Source organism: Nomascus leucogenys, chromosome 18 (genome assembly GCF_006542625.1).
Source record: "Nomascus leucogenys isolate Asia chromosome 18, Asia_NLE_v1, whole genome shotgun sequence".
NCBI lineage: Eukaryota > Metazoa > Chordata > Mammalia > Primates > Hylobatidae > Nomascus > Nomascus leucogenys.
The window spans coordinates 49,558,406-49,578,875 of record NC_044398.1 but is presented as its reverse complement, the minus strand read 5'-3'; the positions used below and the strand labels follow the sequence as shown (position 1 = coordinate 49,578,875).

General features: G+C 41.9%; 1 protein-coding gene across 4 annotated transcripts in view; it reads right to left on the bottom strand.

Moving 5' to 3' along the window:
- The window catches only part of EPC1 (enhancer of polycomb homolog 1), a 112,134-nt gene that overhangs the window by 66,014 nt on the left and 25,650 nt on the right, over nt 1-20,470 (bottom strand). The window contains exon 1 of one of the 4 annotated variants that reach the window (XM_030797732.1): nt 13,389-13,844. The exons of 2 other annotated variants lie outside the window; for them this stretch is intronic. In XM_030797732.1, the coding sequence (XP_030653592.1) occupies nt 13,389-13,541 (153 nt within the window). In that variant the 5' untranslated portion in view covers nt 13,542-13,844. Of the gene's footprint in view, nt 1-13,388; nt 13,845-20,470 lie in introns of those variants that run through there. One more of the 4 variants, XM_030797731.1, reaches the window with a different exon arrangement.

Below are 20,470 nucleotides of genomic sequence, written 5' to 3'. Positions count from 1 at the left end.
ACAAACAACAACAAAAAAACCCCCACAAAAACCTGGAAATTTTATGTAATGAACTGAGTGATTTAGCTAAGGAGAGTTTCAACTAGAAAGTGCTGCCTTGCTTTTTCTGCTATATACAGCAAAAAATGAGAAGATATAAATTAAATCAAGACCTCTTAAAGAAGAGCAACGACTTGATGGTTTTGAAAATTTGCAGTCTCTTCAGATTGCAAACAATGCTAACATTCAGAAATGGGTTCTGAGCCAAGATCAAATACAGGGCACTGCCAGAAAAACATGATCTAAAAACTAAGCCATGGGAGTAACTATAAAATCTTCTGTTAAGAGCTCAGAAATACCAAAGACAGTACCTCAGAATACTACTTTGTCAGACAAAAGCCCTGCTAGAATTTTGCACTTCACAGTGTATCTCAGTCAGACAATAAGGCTTTGCGAGAAGGGTGTTGTCTCTCAATAGGAGCTCAAGGTAGAAACGGGCGTACCTCAAATAAATTTGTGTATATGATTTTCAACTAATAGATTGACCCCAAAAGGATTCACAAAAGATGCACAAAGTTTTAAAAAATAGTTACATATGGTGAAACACTGCCAGCTTGAACTGAAAGAGACAACAGATGGAAAATGAAGCCTTCAGAGGCCCCAAATTGTTGTAGGAAGCAAGATAAGAAAACTAGTCGGTTGCAAACAAACATGTACTACCTTTCATGAAGAAAGGTGACTGTGGAGAAAGAACCACATGCCCAAAGGGCAAAGCTGACAGCAGGGGTGAATTACACCTAGGAATTGAGACCCACCCAAGGATTGCCTGATTGGATTTCAGAATTGTTACAGACCAGGGATTCCCTTGTGCCTACTATCTCTTGGCACCCCCCACCCCCTGCTTTGATAGGAATGTTTTATAGAGGTTATCTTAAGCCTTACCCAATACTGTATATTGGGCAAGTGTCTGGAGGAAGGATGAGGACCAGGTAACATATCGCTTTGGCTTTACAGGTCAGCAGGAATTGTACTTGAGAAGCTGTACTTAAGGAAAATCCAAGAAGTCCCAACTGTACCTGAATCTAACTTAGATGAGATTCTAGACTTTGAGCTGTGATAGGATAAGACTTTTGAATATAACAGCTTAAAAAAAAAAAAAATCACACTTTATACAGGTATATACTATTGACTCAAATGCCACAAATGGTGATGTCAATGAAGTGACTTTCAAACAGTAAGAACTCCTGCAAAAGTTCTGAACAAAAAAAGTACAACATCCTCTTACTTTATACACTAGCTGCTTTTCTGGAAAATTTACTGTATATTAAAACTGTATACATGTAAAATGAAATTAGGGCCTAGACTCAGATAATTTATAAATTGTAATTTTATCTGCTGGAATGTTCTCTGGGATAGTCAAGTCATTTTGTGAGACTGTTTTGTAAGGTGGGGTTTATGTCATTACTAGGCCCCCTCTTATTTTTAATTAATATCAACAGCATCTCCCAGTAACTGACAATCCAAAGCACCCCCACAAATTTCCAGAATGTCTCCAGGGTGGAAGAATGATATAGCCCTTGTTGAGAACCACTGCAAAGGAAGGAGAAGTCTGAGATATTCAATACAACCCTTAAAGGTCCATTTTCTGAGCCCTGAAACAACCGTGCTGTACAAAAATCCTTCATTATGAAGATATTTATACAACTGTGCAGCAGGAATGATAGGGTACTCCTTGGAGTTCAAGGGGTCATCACTTTCTACTTAGTAGAGCTGCCCTTCCTTGAGGCTATCATACCACTTCTAGCTGCAAGAATGGTCCTCTACAGTTTAGAATATCTAGCAGGAGGGTTATCTTGTATTGTTTGCTCACTTGAGGTTGGCTGGATAAATCCCATCATTCTTTGTAACCATTACCAACAGAGTCCAAGACATAACAGTACCACCCTGGCTCTCATCACCATTCTAATCTCAGTATCTCCTAACCTGTCCCAATCTTCCACCCTTCCCGACTGTCTCAAAGTCTTCCACTCTGTTGTCTAGACTAAAGATGTATCAGCAAACTCTTCTTTATACTCATTCTCAACTTCTTTCAGTGTTCCCTCACCTTGCCCTAACTGAAGCCTGGCAGTGCATTCCAGAAACAATACTCCCCATCGCCCTTCCAACCAGAAGCTGTTTATTTTCCCATATGCCAGACTTGTGGATGGCATACACATCCACTCTCCTTGCTTCCCATTGCCAGCTCTATCCCATTTCTTCTTTGTTGTCCCTTCAAAAAAACACAACCACTCAGAAGTTCACAGCATCACTCTCTCCCTAAAGCTGCCATATACACTCTTTATGTCACAGTCACAGCACTGTTTTCTCAACTACCACACTTCTGGCATCATTTTTCATGACAGAATTTACATGGATAATGATGAAATAGCATGACCTCCTCGCCCACGCTGATCTTTCTTTTCCTCTACTCCATCTCAGCCACCACTCCTATGGTTATACTCTAGATTTTGCCTTCACTAATAATTGTGCTACCTCTGAAGTTTAAACTCAAACATGTCCCTCTTTAGCCACCACCCTCCTGACTCTTCACTCACTCAAGCACTCCCACTGTAACAAATCAATTCCACAGAGCCTTCCATCCCAATTGAGTCCTACCACTTTTCTACTATTCATCAGCTCCCGGATGTCTTCTTTCCCTGCTTACCCAGTTTAGATTCCATGGTCCATCATGATAATCTACTACCTTTTTTTTTTTTTTTTGAAACGGAGTTTTGCTCTTATTGTCCAGGCTGGAGCGCAATGGCACTATCTCGGCTCACTGCAACCCCCACCTCCCAGGTTCAAGATTATTCTGGCTACCATGTGGAAAATGAGTCATACTGGGCAAGAGTGATGATGATGGCTTTAAGTAGGGTTGGTACTAGTGGAAATGAAGAGAAATGGATGGATTTGAGATATATATTTGATATACTGCATCAGCCTCTGGAGTAGCTGGGATTACAGGTGTCCGCCACCATGTCCAGTTAATTTTTGTTATTTTTAGTAGAGACTGGGTTTCACCATGTTGGCCAGGCTGGTCTCGAACTCCTGAGCTCGTGATCCACCGGCCTTGGCCTCCCAAAGTGCTGGGATTACAGGTGTGAGCCACCGTGCCCGGCCTACTACCTAATTTTTAATGCCTTCATCCCTGTCTTCCTCCTTTCTACTTGCTGGCCGAACATTGACCCTTGACAAACCCTATCTACCTACTTTGTGCTGGAACTCAAGTGAATGCTACTGCCCAAGTGAGCTGACTGGTCTCACTTTAAATGATCACAAATATTGAGCCCTCAGCAAATCTATCAATCCTTTGAGATTTTTCTACTAAGTTAGCTTTCCTATACCTACCTCATCTCTGAAGGTTCTCCCTCACTCTTGAGGTGATGACCTCACTCATACCTCATAGAAAAAATACAACCATAGGATAAACTACCTCATCCTGTCATAACCAACTCTTAACGACTGACATGCATCTTTTCTCGTTTATCTGCCTTCCTTTCACAAAGGAAAAAAAAAGTTCCTGTTGTAATTAGTAACCAATATCTCCATTAAATGGATCCAGGAGAGACATAAAATAGTTATTAGGAATGAAGTCCTTCAGTAGGAGAGAGGATGGGATTATTTCATACTTTTAGTTTGATTACCTGGGTTATTTCTATGTCTCTGTTAATTTTTTCCCTAATTATGGGCCATATTTTCCAGCTTCTATGAATGCCTGATAATTTTTTATTGGATGCTAAACACTGAGCTTATGTTGCAGGATATTTTAATATTCCTTTAAACATTTTTGGCCTTTGTTCTGGGACACAATCAAGTTACTTAAAATTTAGTTTGATTCTTTTGAGGCTAGTGCTCAATCTTTGTTAGGGCAAGTCCAGAACAGTCTTTAGAAGTAATCTGGCCTCGGCCTCACTACTGAGACAATAACCCTTCTGAGGGTTCTTGATACTCTGTGTACTGAGGCCTTTCCATTCTGGTTAGTGGGAATGTAGCGCAGTCTCGGCCCTATGAGCTTCCCAAACTGTTCTTTCTTTCCTGTTGCTTTTCCCTAGACTTGGAAGTTCCTCATGGACAGGATCAGATCAGTTTTCAGCTAGACACTCAAAGGGACACCCTGTGAATATCTGGAGCTCTTTTTCTGTGCAGCCCTGGTACTCTGCTCCGAAGTCACTTAGGCCTCCCCACACTCTGAATTCTGTTTCTTCAACTGAAGGAGCTGCCAGGTCTGTTTGGGATTTCCCCTCCCTGTGCTGCAATCTGAAAATTCTCAAGGCAGTGAAGTGGGTCAATCTAGGGCTCAGCTTCATTTGTTTCCTTCATTTGTGCCTGATGGAACTTTGTAACTAATTTTTAAAGAAATCATTTGCTGATCTGGGGGCCTCCTCCAGCTTCTCCAGCCCTGTTTTTTTCTCTTTCACAGCAGAGCTATTCCAAAGAGTTGACTATACTTGCCATGTCCCCTTTTTCATCTTCTATTATTTCTTCTACTCCAGCTGGGCTTTCCTTCTCACCACTCCATCAAAACATGCCAATGGCACACATATAATTAAATTACTTTCCCATACTTTCATCTTCTCAGTGGACATAGTTAACCAATGTCCTTCCTTCTTGAGATGTTTTTATTCTAAAAATGAAGAAAATCTTTTCAGTAGCTCCTCCTCTGAGTGCCAGAGCACAGCATTCTATGCGATTCATAAGCTGAAGACTCTCAGATTTATAGTACCAACTCATGACTTCAAAATTATACACTTCTAGCACAAACTTCTCTAATGTATATATTCTCACATATCCAATCAGGACAAAAGAGGCACATTTTAAACTGAACAAGTCCATCCCTTCTACATCCCCCACCCCCTAATTGTCCCTTCTCTGTAAGAAGCCCACTCATCTATCCAGCTGCTCAAGTTGGAGGTTCATCCTCGGATTCTCTCTCTCCATCTAATACATTCAAATCCACCAGCAAGTTCTGTTGGTTCTGGCTCCTCAAAATATATCTCAAATCCATCCATTTCTCTCCATTTCCACTAGTACCAACCCTACTTAAAGCCATCATCATCAGTCTTGCCCAGTATGACTCATTCTCCACATGGTAGCCAGAATAATCTTGAAAAACCATTAAATCAGATCATGTCGCTCCCTCAAACTCGCTAATAGCTTACTTCATTTCAACACAGTCAAAACTTCTCATGGTAGCCTAACAATCCCTTCCTGATCTGGATCCCGAGTACGTATGTGTCCTCATCTCCTAATCTCCAATCCCCTGCTCACTCTGCTCTGAGTACAATGGTCTCCTGTTTCAGCTCAGGCTCTGTGCACCTGTAGGTCTCTCTGGAATGTTCCTCATGCAGATCTACCCACAGCTCATTCCCACCACTCAAGTTTCAGGCCACATGTTTCCTAACCATCTATCCAAAGAAAATTATCCTTCTCCTTCTAACTAAAATTCTGTAGTATCTTGTTCCACTGCCACATAAGAACATATGGTGGCATCCTCCTGGAGTTTCAGCTACTCAGGAGGCTAATGTGGGAGGAGCCTTGAGCCCAGGAGGCTGAGGCTGCAATGAGCCGAGATCATGCCACTACACTCCAGCCTGGGCAACAGAGGGAGACCTTGTCTCAAAAAAAAATAACAAATAAAAAAATAATAATAATAATAAATTCTGGCTCTAATCTCAAATTCTCATGACAATAAAAGTTATTTTCTGACTACTGCATCCAATTATATCTTTAAATCCTTTAGAGACTGGCTTTTAGAACCTGACCCTTCTTAAACTGGAACCAACTATCCATGCACCTTTACTTCCATGCAAATTATGTTTACATAATATGCAAATGAGATTAACTCGAGATTTAATGACTATTCTCTAAACACATAAAATTCTTTTGGAAACAGATTTAAATATAATGGCAACAGAATATTCTCATTACAACAGGAAACTACCATAGGCCTACTGCATCTTACAGTCAAGAAAACCTGGGGCATGTGGAAGCAGAGCTAGAGGCTAAAGTAAGGCCTTAAGTCTAGTAACTCCTAGTTTGATGCTTTTTCCTATTAATAATTACCTAAATTAGCTGGGCATGGTGGCACACACCTGTAGTCCCAGCTACTCAGGAGGCTGAGGCACGAGAATCGCTTGAATCTGGGAGGTGGAGGTGGCAATGAGCCGAGATCATGCCACTGCACTCCAGGATGGGTGACAGAGTGAACTCTGTCTGAATAGTAATAATAATAATAATAATAACCTAAGTTAAAATACATAGTTTTTCACAATCATATCATACAACTCTCTAAGGAGACAAAATACATCTAACACTTTTATGTCAGACAATCCCAAATACAAAATATAATGTTAAGTATCTTCTGAGAACAAAAAGCAAGGCCATTCTAGAAATTCTATTAGTGTTTGGTAATAATGAAATTCATCTGTACATGATTTTACATACACTGCCTTACTCCTCAGAGCTATTTTGTAAGGTAGCTCAGAAGACTTAAGAAATGCAGAGACTAAAGTTCTTTCAGTGACGTTAAGTGACTTGTCAATGGATACAAAATCAAGGTAGGAAAAGTTTCCTTAGAATACACAATTGCTATTCGGATATTCAGAGGATATACAATTGCTACATTATCAAAATAGTTCATCCCAATATATAAAAACATTAGAACCTATATTAAATCATTCACAGGACATTTTAAACCTCAGGTCATGTTTGCCCCTAGATTCACTCTAAGGTCACATCCAATTTCTTCAGTCGGTACTTGCTATACTGAGGGAAATTCAACCGAAACGATTTGCTTAAATAATCTGCTTTGCAATTCAGCAAGTGATTATCACAACACATATCCAAAAACTGAACCAAAACTTTAAAGATAACTTCCATTACAACAAATACTTGAGGGAGGGCTTTATCTTTTAAAGAACTGATTGTATCTGCATTGATCAAAGCTACACCTCAGATAACGTATTATAGTAGATGTTATAAGTACAGTAAGTTTGCTTTTGTTTTTCATATACCTATTACAGCAGGGTTGGTAGATGGAATTCACTTCATGTATTTAAAGGTGCAAAGTTGAGTGTCCACTATATTTAAAATATTGTTAAGAACTCAAAATCACTACCTATTATTACATGATTTAATAAACCTAATCAAGAAAGATTTGCTACAGTTTATAAATGTGTTGAAGGCAACAGTTAGCATCAATAAATTAAAAGCAATTCTAGGGCCAGGTGCACTGGCTCTCGCCTATAATCTCAGCACTTTGGGAGACCAAGGTGGGTGGATCACTTGAGCCCAGGAGTTTGAGAACAGCCCGGGCAACATGGTGATCTTTAAAAAAAAAAATACAAAAAATTAGGTGTGGTGGTGTGTACCTGTAGTTTCAGCTACTTGTAAGGCTGAGGTGAGAGGACTGCTTGAGCTAGGGAGGTTGAGGCTGCAGCTGCAGTGAGCTATGATCGTGTCACTGCTCTCCAGCCTGGGTGACAGAGCAAGACTTTGACTCAAAAAAAAAAAAAAAAAAAAAAAGCAATTCTAGCAAGTTGTTTAAGACATTTGAATCCCTTGTCTTCTCACTGATTTCTCAGAATTTGGTTTATTCTTATCAAAAAGTTATATCAATGCAAGTCACACTTTAATGTTCCAAAAGTCTACTCTAAAAGTAAAATACATACTCTAGTCCTGTCTCTGAAAGTATGTCATACTTTCATATCACTTTTGCCCTTAGACACACTCAATTCATTTTATTCCTGAATTACAATATAAAATTCCCATTTCCTTGTGCATTCTCTTCTTCTAAGAAGTACAATCACAAATGATACGATTAATTCCATGGTATTATTGCTCCCTTAAAATGCTATCTTCTGCTTTTAACTAACTGCTGTTAACAATTAAGCATCCTTAACTTTTCAAGAAAATTGAGTAATAAATGTAATCAGAAATCACATCTTTATATACATAAAAAGAACTCTTCCCATTACTAAGTGCTTTAAAACGTGGACACGTCTCTGTGTGTGTGTGTTTGTGTAGATTCTATGTTTCTACCATTACTACCAGTACATACCATGACATAGTAGAATGCAAAATATAAAGCTAAAACCCAGCCATTTTTAACAGGATTGGTTGGTATATTTAATCCTGCCCACACATTCATGAACCTTTATGCAGAACTTTTTCTCTCGTTTACAAAATTTAAGCTACACTGTAGACAGTACTTTTAATTAAGTCCTATTAACAGAAAAAATGTAATTCAGTACAAATGCCATTGCTGATCATGAAAAGCACTCACAAAATACCATTAGATACATAAACACATTCAAATGGTATACTGAAACAAAAGTTAATACTAACATTTCAGGTGTGTAGGCATGTAAGTGTTCAAAAGGTCCCTTCTGTATTCAAGAATCCTTAGTCTCTTCCTGGACTGCCTGTCCTTTTTCAATTATCCTCCTTTGACTAAGTCTATTTAGTAACTGCCAAACTGAAACAAAACCAAAATGACTCAGTTTGAAATTTATGGAATAGCTCATCTTAACCCTGGGCTTTCTGCCCCAGCCCATTACCAATACTTTGAGAAATTGATGATAAATGTGAACCTTCTCCCTAGAAAAATATATTCTAACATTTTACAGGCATACGGTGGGAATTCATCACTTCCAGAATTATTTTCACATAACCCTCAGAACCCTAGCTTAGCAACTTTATGCAAAAATATCTTTGGACAGTATAGACAGCTGAAACATTTTATTATTAATTCTCTTTGATTTTATCTGAAGTAATTATAATCTAATGCAAAAATCCCCATACTCTCAATTCTTTTCTAATTCAAACTATCTGTAATTAGTTTGTTAAACTTTGCTTCTACTATAATTGAGATTTCATGTATTTTTCTTCACTTCCAAGACAGTGGATAGAATGGAAAAATCTAGATTGATCTTTACAGCTCCAGATCAAGGGACTAAGAATATTGGTTTACAATATTAAAGGTTAAAGAAAGAGACTCTTGGTTTCTTTCAAAGTGATTTAAATTTAAACTAGGTTTTTATTACCAAGTTTTGGAAATGTAGTAACCATTTTTTTCTCGGATCAAGGATATGTACATATTTCCCATTTCCCCATAATTAAAAACAACTCCCATCCACTTCTTATAAATAGTTCTTAACTTGGGCTTAGTAACAACGTATATTGTGCCGGTAATACAGAAAAGGTGGGAGTATAAAGACTATCCTGTCCTGTTAGAATCCTATACAACTAAGGTGCTGGATTATGGTGGTTAGATTCTTCTTGTAACAGTTTCAAAGGTGACTGTAGCGTAGTATCAATATGAAAACATCATTAACATCTTAATTACAACAAATATCCTACCCAAACCAGTCTAGGTAACAGGAGAGGAAAGGTTAAGTTGCCACCCCCCTCATAAATGGAACTATGCACTCTAGACAACCCAATGAAATGTTAAACTACTATGGAACAGTAGCTCCATTTTGCTAAATATCATTTTAAAATCGACTTTTTAAAAGTGGTTTCCATAAAGGAGAATTGTAACAACATAAAGCTCCAATTTTAATCGAGTCAATTTTAATAAAAAGATTTGATGGTATTAATCCATTTGGTAAGTTTAACCTTTCAATAGAATGCGAAGCCGTAGCACAAGATTTAAGATTATAATTAAATTATAATCTTAAAGTTAACATTGTAAAATATTCATAATAGGACACATGCCCCACACCAACCAAGCACTTGTTTAAACTTTTAGCTTTTTTAAACCCCAAAGGGACTCAATTAAGTCTATTATTTCGCTGTGATTTAAGTCACATCTGTACTTCATGAAATAGACTGTTTTCATCATCCGTTACTTTTTTATTTTTAATTAAATTATTTTTTCTGAAACGGAGTTTTGCTCTTGTTGCACAGGCTGGAGTGCAGTGGGGCGATCTCAGCTCTCTGCAACTTCCGCCTCCCGGGTTCAACCGATTCTCCTGCCTCAGCCTCCTGAATAGCTGGGATTACAGGCAGCCGCCACCGCGGCTTGCTAATTTTTGTATTTTTAGTAGAGACAGGGTTTCACCATGTTGGCCAGGCTGGTCTCGAACTCCCAACCTGAGGTGATCCACCCGCCTCGGCCTCCCAAAGTGCTGGGATTACAGGCGTGAGCCACAGCATCCTGCCAATCTGTTACTTTCAGACTTAGCAAATTTCGATGCATTACATTCTGCGAATTCGCATTTAATCTCTAACATCTCTGACCCAATCAAATCCTTCAATTTATCACAATCTGAAGTTACTTTTTCAGTACTACTATAATAATTAAAAAATAGGTAAGTTCAGTAACATTTTTTGCCTCCAAACTATCTTTTTGGCGCGGGGGGGGGGGGGGGGTAAGGGCTTCTACTTAAAGTTGTTTCTTAAAAATTAAAAAGTTTGCCTCGTTACGCCCGTGTGTGCAGCCAACACTGGTTAAATGGGAATACACGAATAATACTTATTTTCCCAATGTTAAAAGACCTGGATTTCTGTCAAGTATATCCAGAAACAACGTAACAATTACTAGGTGTATTTCACATGACAATTCTGCAGATTATTTTGATCAATAAAATGCTTTAATGAGGTGGTGTATAAAAAAACTGTCCTCACCTTTCAGGACCAACATAGGACTACATACTTTTTTTCTAAGACAGTCAATTCAGGTTCTAGGTTACAGTGACCTAAGAAGATAACAAATAACTAACGTGTCAGTTAAAGGCAGAAGTTTGCTTTAACCCTTCCTTCCTCTTTATTAGAAGTACAAAATGCTTCTGCAAATCATCAAAAAGTTTTTCTATGGTGAATCCAGAATTCAATTACCTTTATGTTTAATACACCTTTTCAACACTGCATAACACACTACTTTCAATATTATGATTTACACAGCCTACCACTAACAGCATGAACCACAGGACTGTAAAGGAGCTTGTTTACCGGGTACTTTTTACATTCTTCCATTAGGTTCAGTATCTATTCTTGAGGTCTATGCTTCTCTGCTCATACACAGCTTTGGTTGGCTGTGAAGTGAAAAATTCTAAGCACATAATGGAAAAAGGCAATCTGAAGAAAAAAAAAATCCCTGTGTTTCAAAATTAGGGACTCCACATGTTACAAACTATTGATAGCCACTGCAGTATAAAACGTGAAAATTGGCCGGACGCGGCGGCTCATGCCTGTAATCCCAGCACTTTGGGAGGCCGAGGCGGTCGGATCACCTGAGGTCAAGAGTTCAAAACCAGCCTGGGCAACATGGCAAAACACTGTCTCTATTAAAAGTACAAAAATCGGCTGGGCGTGGTGGCAAGCGCCTATAATCCCAGCTACTGGGGAGACTGAAGCAGGAGAATCACTTGAACTCGGGAGGCGGAGGGTTGCAGTGAGCCGAGATGGTGCCACTGCACTCCAGCCTGGGCAACAGAGTGAGACTCCAACTCAGAAAAGAAAAGAAAAAAAAAGCTTAAATTATTTCAGCGAACAAAAATTACCCGTAAAATTTAATTCATTGAGCTCAGCTCTGACTTTAGGTTGTAACTCTTGGGACTGTCCAAAGTATTCACAGAAGCAAGACTTGGGAGTCTAAAGTGTACTGTAGTGCTGTCTTGCTTTAATCAAGGCTTTCCCCTTCCTTGGCTGCTAAACAAGAACTACAAATTAATTTCCAGGGCAGGGTAAAACCAACACCCCAATACTTGAAAGTATTATCTGTAAAATTTATAAACAGAAATAAAAATAAAAGCAAAAGACAAGATTCTGCAGTCACAAGTACTTTAATTTTTAAAAACAAATTCACTTATTAAAAAATAAACAAATGGCACCATGCTATTCTAAAGTTGATACAAGTAAAATAAATTAAGAGGTAGTGTCTCATAAGACAATGTGCTGAAAGTCAGTGCCCAACTAGACAATCTCAGCTACTACATACACTTGGCTTATCTGTAAAGTTAGATTTAAGACACTACCCTCAAAAGTAACATTCCACTGTCACAGCTATTTTACTTTAAAAGGTTAACCCAAAGAGTTTAAACAGTTTTATTTCCAAAAACAACATTACAGAGCATAATTTCCACATTAAAAATTCTTACAGTACCAAGAGAATTATTACAGTACAATTTTCCACAACAAAATTGTAGCACACAAATCCACGCGACTCCTGGACTTCCTTGAACTGTCAATACACTGCACCCTGTTTAAATGGCTGTACCTGAAAACCAAGGTATGCAATTCCTTAGGATTAGAAGTCATCAAGTTATACTGTCAAGGATCTGGGGGAAATGAGAGGAAGATTCTATTATCCTGGTGTCCGAACCCAACTTCCACAACAAGGTAAAGACACAGCGATGGTAAAATGACTATTAGTTGTCAACAGTCATTTACGTGCTGAAACCCACCCAATTTAGACATCTCAATATTAAGATTTCTGTGAATCAAGTCACTTAGTTTTAGTTCGGTTTTGAGTAAGAAAGGATCCTCCTTCGAAATTTAGATCTATAACAGTTACTTAAATTTATTTTACAAATAGGTAAGGTTACAGGCTTCTGAAGAGAGAGGTACTCCAAACAAATCTGCAAGATATTCGCAAGGATCACAGAAAAACTCAGGGATAGTGGTTTATTATCCTCCGACCAACTAGCTCTGGAGAGGGATGGATGCAAACATCCCAGAAAGAGGACCCTGAGAGTAAGTCTTATCTTCTAGAAAAGTAAGTCGTCCGGGCAAACACGCTGCACTCTCGACATTTCCTTGCAGAGAGGGGGAGAAAAGCCTCACAGAGCCGCAGCCAACATGACATGCCCGTCTGAGGCTCCACGTGGGGGCTGCACTGAGTCCAACAAGCTTCCCAGGCGATGGGGCAAATTCCCCGACTGTGCATAGAACCTGCGCTCCCGGCACGGGCAGCGGCGCGCGGGCCGCAGTGGCCCTAGAGCGCCACCCAGCGGCCCACGGAGAGGCCTGCAGGCGGGTCCTCCACGGCTCCCGACTCGCCGCACCCCCACAGCCACCCAGCCCGTTCCCCTCTCCGGATGCACAAGGCCCAACCCAAGAACTAAGACACAAAATGGCTGCCGGCAGCTTCGTCACGTGACCCCTTTGTGCCTTTCGGGCCCCCGAACTCCGCGGGACCCGGGTACAAGTGGCCGGGGTCAGCGGGTGGCCTTAGAAGGGGCCCCGCCGGGCCGCGGCGGCCGGGGGTCAAGGCCGGGGGAGGCGGGGTATAGGCCCGGCCGGCGACTGAGAGTCGGCGGCGAAGAGAAGATGGCGGCCATTTTGTGTGGGTTTGCTGCTCCGCTGCCGCCGCAGGCAGCAGAGGGAGCGGGCCTGACGGTGGGTCGGACAGGGGAGTTAACACGTACCGACTCCTCTTCCTTCTCCATTCCGGTGGGCATCTGCGGCACGGCCCTGTTTATCGAGGCGTATTCGTGCAGGTCGGGCAGATCCTCACAGCGGAAAACCGGCAGCGGCTTCGAGGCGTCTAGCGCCCGCGCCCGAAACGACAGTTTACTCATCTCAGGCGCAGCAGATACCTCTCCGCTCTGGGGAAACGGCCCCGGCCAGCGGGATCATGGAGAACCGGGGGTTCGGTCCCCACTCGCCAACCGCTGCCGGGGACTTGAGGGGCGGAGCGCAGAGCCCGCCGTCCGGGCACTAACACCAGCCGGGAGGGTGGGAGGCTGTGCCGCTCCGCTCCTCTCTCGCTCGCTCTCTTCAATACGCCATGGCCAACATGGCGGACATTAAAACTCCACTGTGCGCTCTTCAGCCAACCCCAGCCATTCCCCACACTGCATCGCGCAGCGGCGCGGGCACGCGGGCGGGGGGAGGGAGCGCGGGCTCGAGGCCGGCGCCGGCACGGAGCGCGCGTCCCGCCAACCCCCGGCACCCGCCGGCCTCGCTTCCCGCGCCTCACTGTCCGGGGCCCCCGCCCTTCGCGGGTCTGGGGGCGGACAGGGCGGACTGGGCGCTCGGACACCGGGCTCCGGCTGTTGGGTCGTGCTTTCCCGCAGCGCACACGCTCACTTTCTCACGCTCGCTCCCCGCCGGCGCCGCTTTCTGACGGGCGAACAAGGTGCGGGAAAACTCTCTCCACCAGCACGCAGGCGTTTGGAAAGGCAGCTGGGGAGAGTGGCAAGCGGGTCTCGGGCCCCGGGCACCTGGGGCTTGGAGGGCTCGGACCTCTGTGGGGTGCTTGTCAGCGGCCGCCCCCGCGGGGCTTCGGAGGGGCGCTCCGGAGGCGCCGCGCGCCGCCGTCTGCCGCGGGGGGCGAACGCACAGCCTAGTTCCTGCGGCGCCTTAGGTCTTTACGATAAAAATACAAACTGTATTAGGGGCAGATGCTACTTTGAGTAAACTTTTATCAGCAGTTATTTTTATGTCCTAATGCAACTTTGGGTTATATTATTTTATAGGCACCGCATCAAGTCATTGATCCGTTTCCCACGCATTGGGCTTAATATAAATAATAGGTATTCTATTCTACAAAGTAGATTTTTAAAAATCCTGCATTTTTATCTACACATATTTATTTTTAAATAGTAACTGAAGCAAAGGAAATTATTACCCACCACTGTAACATTTAAAAGCAAGATCTACTTCAGAATTTAAAGCCAGTTCTTTATATCTAGCTCATGATTTTGTACTCAAAGAAACTGCGGCTTCATCATAGCCGTGGGTTCACACTTTTATCATTTGTTCTCTGAAAAACTTTGTAACGTTGAATCATATAAAGACCTGTTGTACTCCCGCCAAACAAACAAAAAGCTGAATTATTAGATTTAGATGGATATGATAGATGGGTGGCATCGGTTTATATTACACATGAAAATGGGTATCCTGAGATCTCTTCATTATTATTTATTATTTTTTTAATAGGGAAGATTGTTGGGGTGGGTTTAATAAATTGGCAGCCAAATTTCAATTCGAGTTTCAATTTGTATCTTGGTGCACAATTTTGTATCTTGTGCAACAAGATACAAAAAGATACAAAAATGTTTCGTGAGTCTGCTTTTCTCCCTGGGGGCTACATAGTAAAAGTAATCACGCTTCTTAAATACTGGGCTTGATATGAGCTGTCACTAGCTTAGGGCACACAGGCAAACTGCTAGCCTCCAGGCTGGTTTAGCCAGCTCCCGTGGGGTAGGGAGAAAACAGGGCGGATTGCAGTTCTCCAAAATTATCCTAAAACTCCGATATTGGCAGCTCACTTAAGTGAGGCAGAAGGACGTTCACCTGCATTTCCTATACAGAGACCGTGCATTTATTCATTCAATGAGTATTGAGTGTGTGTATTGAGCCCTCATAGCCTTCCAAGTCAGCTTGGCACCCACAGGGCTCCTGGAGGAGCTTACACAGTGGGGAGAAGGACCCGCGAATGGCAACTGCCACACGGTGAGCTAAGTGTTATGGTGAAAGCCCAGGCCACTGTGGGAAGGGACAAGAGTGGCACCCAACCCAGGAGAGTAGTTCTAATGAAGTAGCAAGGGAAGACTTTTTGGAAGAGATGATATCTGGGTAAAATTATGTAGGGTAAGTGTGGGTTAACTTTGCAAAAAAAGTAAAAATGAAGGGAAGAAAGGTATTTTAAGACAACGGCAGCGACGTGTCCACAGGCTGTCATTAGACAGCAGTCACTTTCTGGGAGCCTCAAGAATTGCCAATGTCTCTGTGGAATGACACCTGTTTAGCCAGGTTTAACAGTTCCGAAAATACTGGCTCAATATTATTCTAACAGCCCTCTCCAGCCTACAACATTAGGTTCCTGAAAGTCCTAGCAGTAGAATTCATGACTGAGGAGCCTAAGATTTTAAGAACAAAATAGAGTAAGTCAAGAGTGAACCAAGGAAATGAATTATTTCTACCCTCATTAATATAACAGTAAGCAACAAAATAACTGTTTCCACATCCTACATTAGTACTAACGGGTGGAGTACAAAAATATTTCTTATTCTCTAGAGAGTCTAAAATCACCCTCTATGGCAAATTCAGAGATAAGCTTACAGATTCAGCTTGCCTTTTGGCAGATAATATTATATGCCTGCTAAGAGACACCTTTTTCTCATCATTCCTTTATCCATCTCCTCAATGCCGTGGATTTCCAACTCTCAGGTCCTTCTGGGTTCCCAAGGACCCAAAGGCTGCGGTCCCAAGCCTCTTTTATAAAATTAAAACAAACAAACAAAAAAACCCTTTTTTGAAATTTTTGTTTTTTAGAGACAGTGTCTGTATCTCCCAGGCCTGAGTTCAGTGTTGTGATCGTGGCTTACTGCAGCCTTGAACTCCTGGGCTCAAGTGATCCTCCTGCCTCAGCCATCAGTAGCTGGGACTAAAGGTACGTGCCACATACGCTGCTAATTTCTAAATTTTTTCTAAAGGCAGGGCCTGCCTCTGTTGCCCAGGCTGCTGCTGAGCTCCTGACCTCAAGCAGTCCTCCCACCTCGGCCTCCCAAAGTGCTGGGATTACAGGTGTGAGCCACTGCGTTCGGACCCGTGCCTCTTTTTTATGCAGCTCACTTTTCTTCACCTTAAGGGACAGGAAGACGGCAGTAAAGGTTCAGGCCTAGTTTTCCCTAGATTCTTTTATCTGTCCAAAAGATTCCTTGAAAAAATGGCTAATCCTGTACTTTAACAATTCTTTTCTGTTCTCAACTTAAAATTCCTTCTTTTTCTAAGTATCCCCAACAAAAGTGATGTGAAATTCTCGATGTTGCAAAAAATGTATGCTAGGGCAAAGCTGAATACCCTAACGGCAGAGGGAAACTCTTGTTTGGGAAGGGATTTGGAGTATTTAAGATAGTTTGATGTCACAAATATGTATTGGATAACCAGGTAACACACAGTACTGTCATTGTAGGGGATACAAATAAAACACTGGCAAATGGATACCCAGTTACCCAAGTGGCAAGGCAGTATAATGAAATGCATTGGCTATGGGAGTTCAGAAAAGAGAGCAGTAGGTCCCATCTGGGTTGATCGGACAGCATGGAGAAGCAGCATGCGATCTGATTCTGAAGGATGGCTAAGGTTCCAACTGCTCGTGGGAATGAAATGCTATTATAGAAGAAAGAACATTCATGGGGGAATGCAACTGTATGAACAAAAGGGTGAGAGGTGGCAACTGTCAGGTATGATTGAGGATGAGGAGGTTTATTTGGCCAGAGTTCAGTAGGAGACTCCAACAACAATCCAATTAGGAGGTAAAACTGATAAGAACTTGGGTGAATGGAGTAGGAGTAGAAAGTAAAGAGACATGAGTTTTCATGGTAATAATGATTACATATAATAGCACAAGAAATGTGATTTCTGTTCCAAATACAGAATTTCTACTTAACAAAAACTTAGAATATGCCAAAGGCAACTGCTCTGACACTGCATTCTGTGGTAACTAATACATTTGAAATACAGCTCTAATAGTAGTTTTTGTTCGGTATGTATCCAACTCTTATGATTTCTTCTTTGAAATTGTTTTTGGGATTTACTTCCCGATTCACATTTCCATTGTCTTAAACATAGTCCCAACTCTCATCACTTCACCCCTAGAAACAGCCTCCCATTCATCCTTTATTTATTCAGTCCATCCTTTATTTACTCATTCCCTCAGTAAACCTTTTTAAAGCTTCCACTTTATAGGAAACTGTGCTGGTACTCTTCTGTTGGTGGCTAGTGGTAACCAAAGTGGAAGAAGAGGCTCTGGGTCCCTGGGGCCTCACAATGCATGTCACCAAGTCAGTGTGCCAAAAACTCTACTTCATTCTGTATCCTCCCTTCTCTAATTCATATCTTTATAACTGCTGTTTGTTTTGCCATTAGATAAAGCCAAATTTTTGAGTGTTTGGTTGTCAAGACCTCCTATAATTTTGCCCCACTCTGTCCAACATCGTTTGTCATTATTGCTTAAGACGAGCTTTTCACTCTAGCTAGCAGTCTCATCACCATCTTCAGAAATCAGCATGTCAGCTGAGTGTGGTGGCTCACGCCTGTAATCCCAGCACTTTGGGAGGCCGAGGAGAGTGGATCACCTGAGGTCAGGAGTTCGCGACCAGCCTGGCCAACATGATGAAACCCTATCTCTACTAAAAATACAAAAACCTAGTCGGGCATGGTGGCGCACGCCTGTAATCCAAGCTACTCAGGAGACTGAGGCAGGAGAATCGCTTTAACCTGGGAGGCAGAGGTTGCAGTGAGCCGAGATTACGCCATTGCACTCCAGGCTGGGCAGTAAGAGCGAAACTCCATCTTAAAAAAAGAAAAAAAAATCAGCGTGTCTTTCCTGCCTCCAGGTTTTTGTTCATTCTTTTGATTATTTATTTATTTATTTAATTTTGAGAGATGGAGTCTTGCTCTGTTGCCCAGGCTGGAGTGCAGTGGCGTGATCTCGGCTCACTGCAACCTCCACCTCCTGGGTTCAAGTGATTCTCTTACCTCAGCTTTACAAGTAGCTGGGATTACAAGAGTGCAACATCACGCCCGGCTAAGTTTTGTATTTTTTTAGTAGAGACGGGGTTTCACCATATGTTGGCCAGGCAGGTCTCAAACTCCTGATCTCAGGTGATCCACCCACCTCGTCCTCCCAAAGTGCTGGGATTACAGGCGTGAACCGTTGTGCCCAGCCTTTTTTTTTTTTTTTTTGAGATGGAGTCTCACTGTGTCACCCAGGCTGGAGTGCAGTGGCACGACCTGGGCCCACTGCAAGCTCCGCCTCCCAGGTTCATGCCATTCTTCTGCCTCAGCCTCCTGAGTAGCTGGGACTACAGGCACCTGCCACCACGCCCGGCTAATATTTTTTTTGTGTGTGTATTTTTAGTAAAGACGGGTTTCACTGTGTTAGCCAGGATGGTCTCGATCTCCTGACCTCGTGATCCACCCGCCTCAGCCTCCCAAAGTGCTGGGATTACAGGCATGAGCCACTGTGCCCTGCCCAGCCATATTGATTCTTTTCAGTGTGTCCTCCCTGTCCTGCCTCAGACTGTCTACCGAAATCCTATTTCACAGGAATGTTTTGAACACTAAGTAAAACAAACCATGTAAAGCACTTAGAATCATCCCTGGCCCACAGTGAACCCTCAATAGATGTAAGATATTGTTGTTATCCTTCAAAATCCAACTCAAATACCACCTCCCCCATGAACATTGACTACTTAAACTCTCTGGGCCCTAATTTCCTAATCTGAAGCATCGGTGAGCAGTTAGATAAATGCAAAATAAGCCTACCCCAATCTTTCTCATCTCTGAACTCCTATTATGCTTTCAGTCAACAGGAAGAATAGCTACCATTAATGGAACACCTAGTATGTACCAGGTGATGCAGAAATACTTTAAATGCATTATCTCAATTTTCATGACAGCCCTATTAGGTATATCCTGTTGGGTTTAGAGAGGTTGTGTGACTGGCTTATGGCCACGAAGCTGGTAAGAGGCAGTGCTGAGATTAGTATCCCTAGTATCTATCTGGCCAGACACAGTGGTTCACCCCTGTAATCCCAGCACTTTGGGAAGCCGAAGCGGACAGATCACCTGAGGTGGGGAGTACAAGACCAGCCTGACCAACACAGAGAAACCCTGTCTCTACTAAAAATATAAAATTAGCTGGGCGTGGTGGTGCATGCCTGTAATCCCAGCTACTCAGGAGGCTGAAGTAGAAGAGTACCTTGAACCCAGGAGGTGGAGGTTGCGGTGAGCCGAGATCGTGCCGTCGCACTCCAACCTGGGCAGCAAGAGCACAACTCCATCTCAAAAAAAAAAAAAAAAAAAAAGAAGAAAAGAAAAAAAAAGAAATCCCTAGTATGTGATTCCAGAGTGCAGTCCCAGATTGAAGTGAAGTGAGGAGAGAACTAGACTTGAAGAGATGTTTAAGAGGGTTGGTAATGAAGGGCAAAGAGAGAGAGAAAGGGGTAGCTATTTGAAGTCAAGGGTTTCATTGTTTTTGAAAGTAGGAGAGATGTGGGCAAGTTTGTATACTAAAAGCAAAGAATCATTTAAATGGGTTAATTTTAGGGCTTTTTCTGAGGCAGGCAGGAAGGAATGACAGCCAGAATGGACAGTGATGCAAAGAGTTAAACTCTCTTTGATGGGGCAACAAGATTAAAAATCATAATACTGGTTTTGGTAGCAGGAGTCTGGATTCCTCATTTCTTCAAGCATTCAACAAATATTTATTGAATGTTTACTAAGAGCTAAGGCAAAACAGTTTGTGTTGGAGAAACAATAATAAACAAGATATGGTCTCTATATCCTCACAGGACTAATAATAAAGTGAGGTACTGTATTTGTATTCAATTGGGAAAATGTGAAATTAATGTCTTTAAACCGTGTAAATGCACAATGATCTCTACATTAAAAAGTGATGTGCAATAATTTAAAGCATTCTGCAAAAGTATGAATACTGAATACATTATCACTTGAAGTAATGATTTCTAATCATTTCTCTTAACTTCCTGCTTTT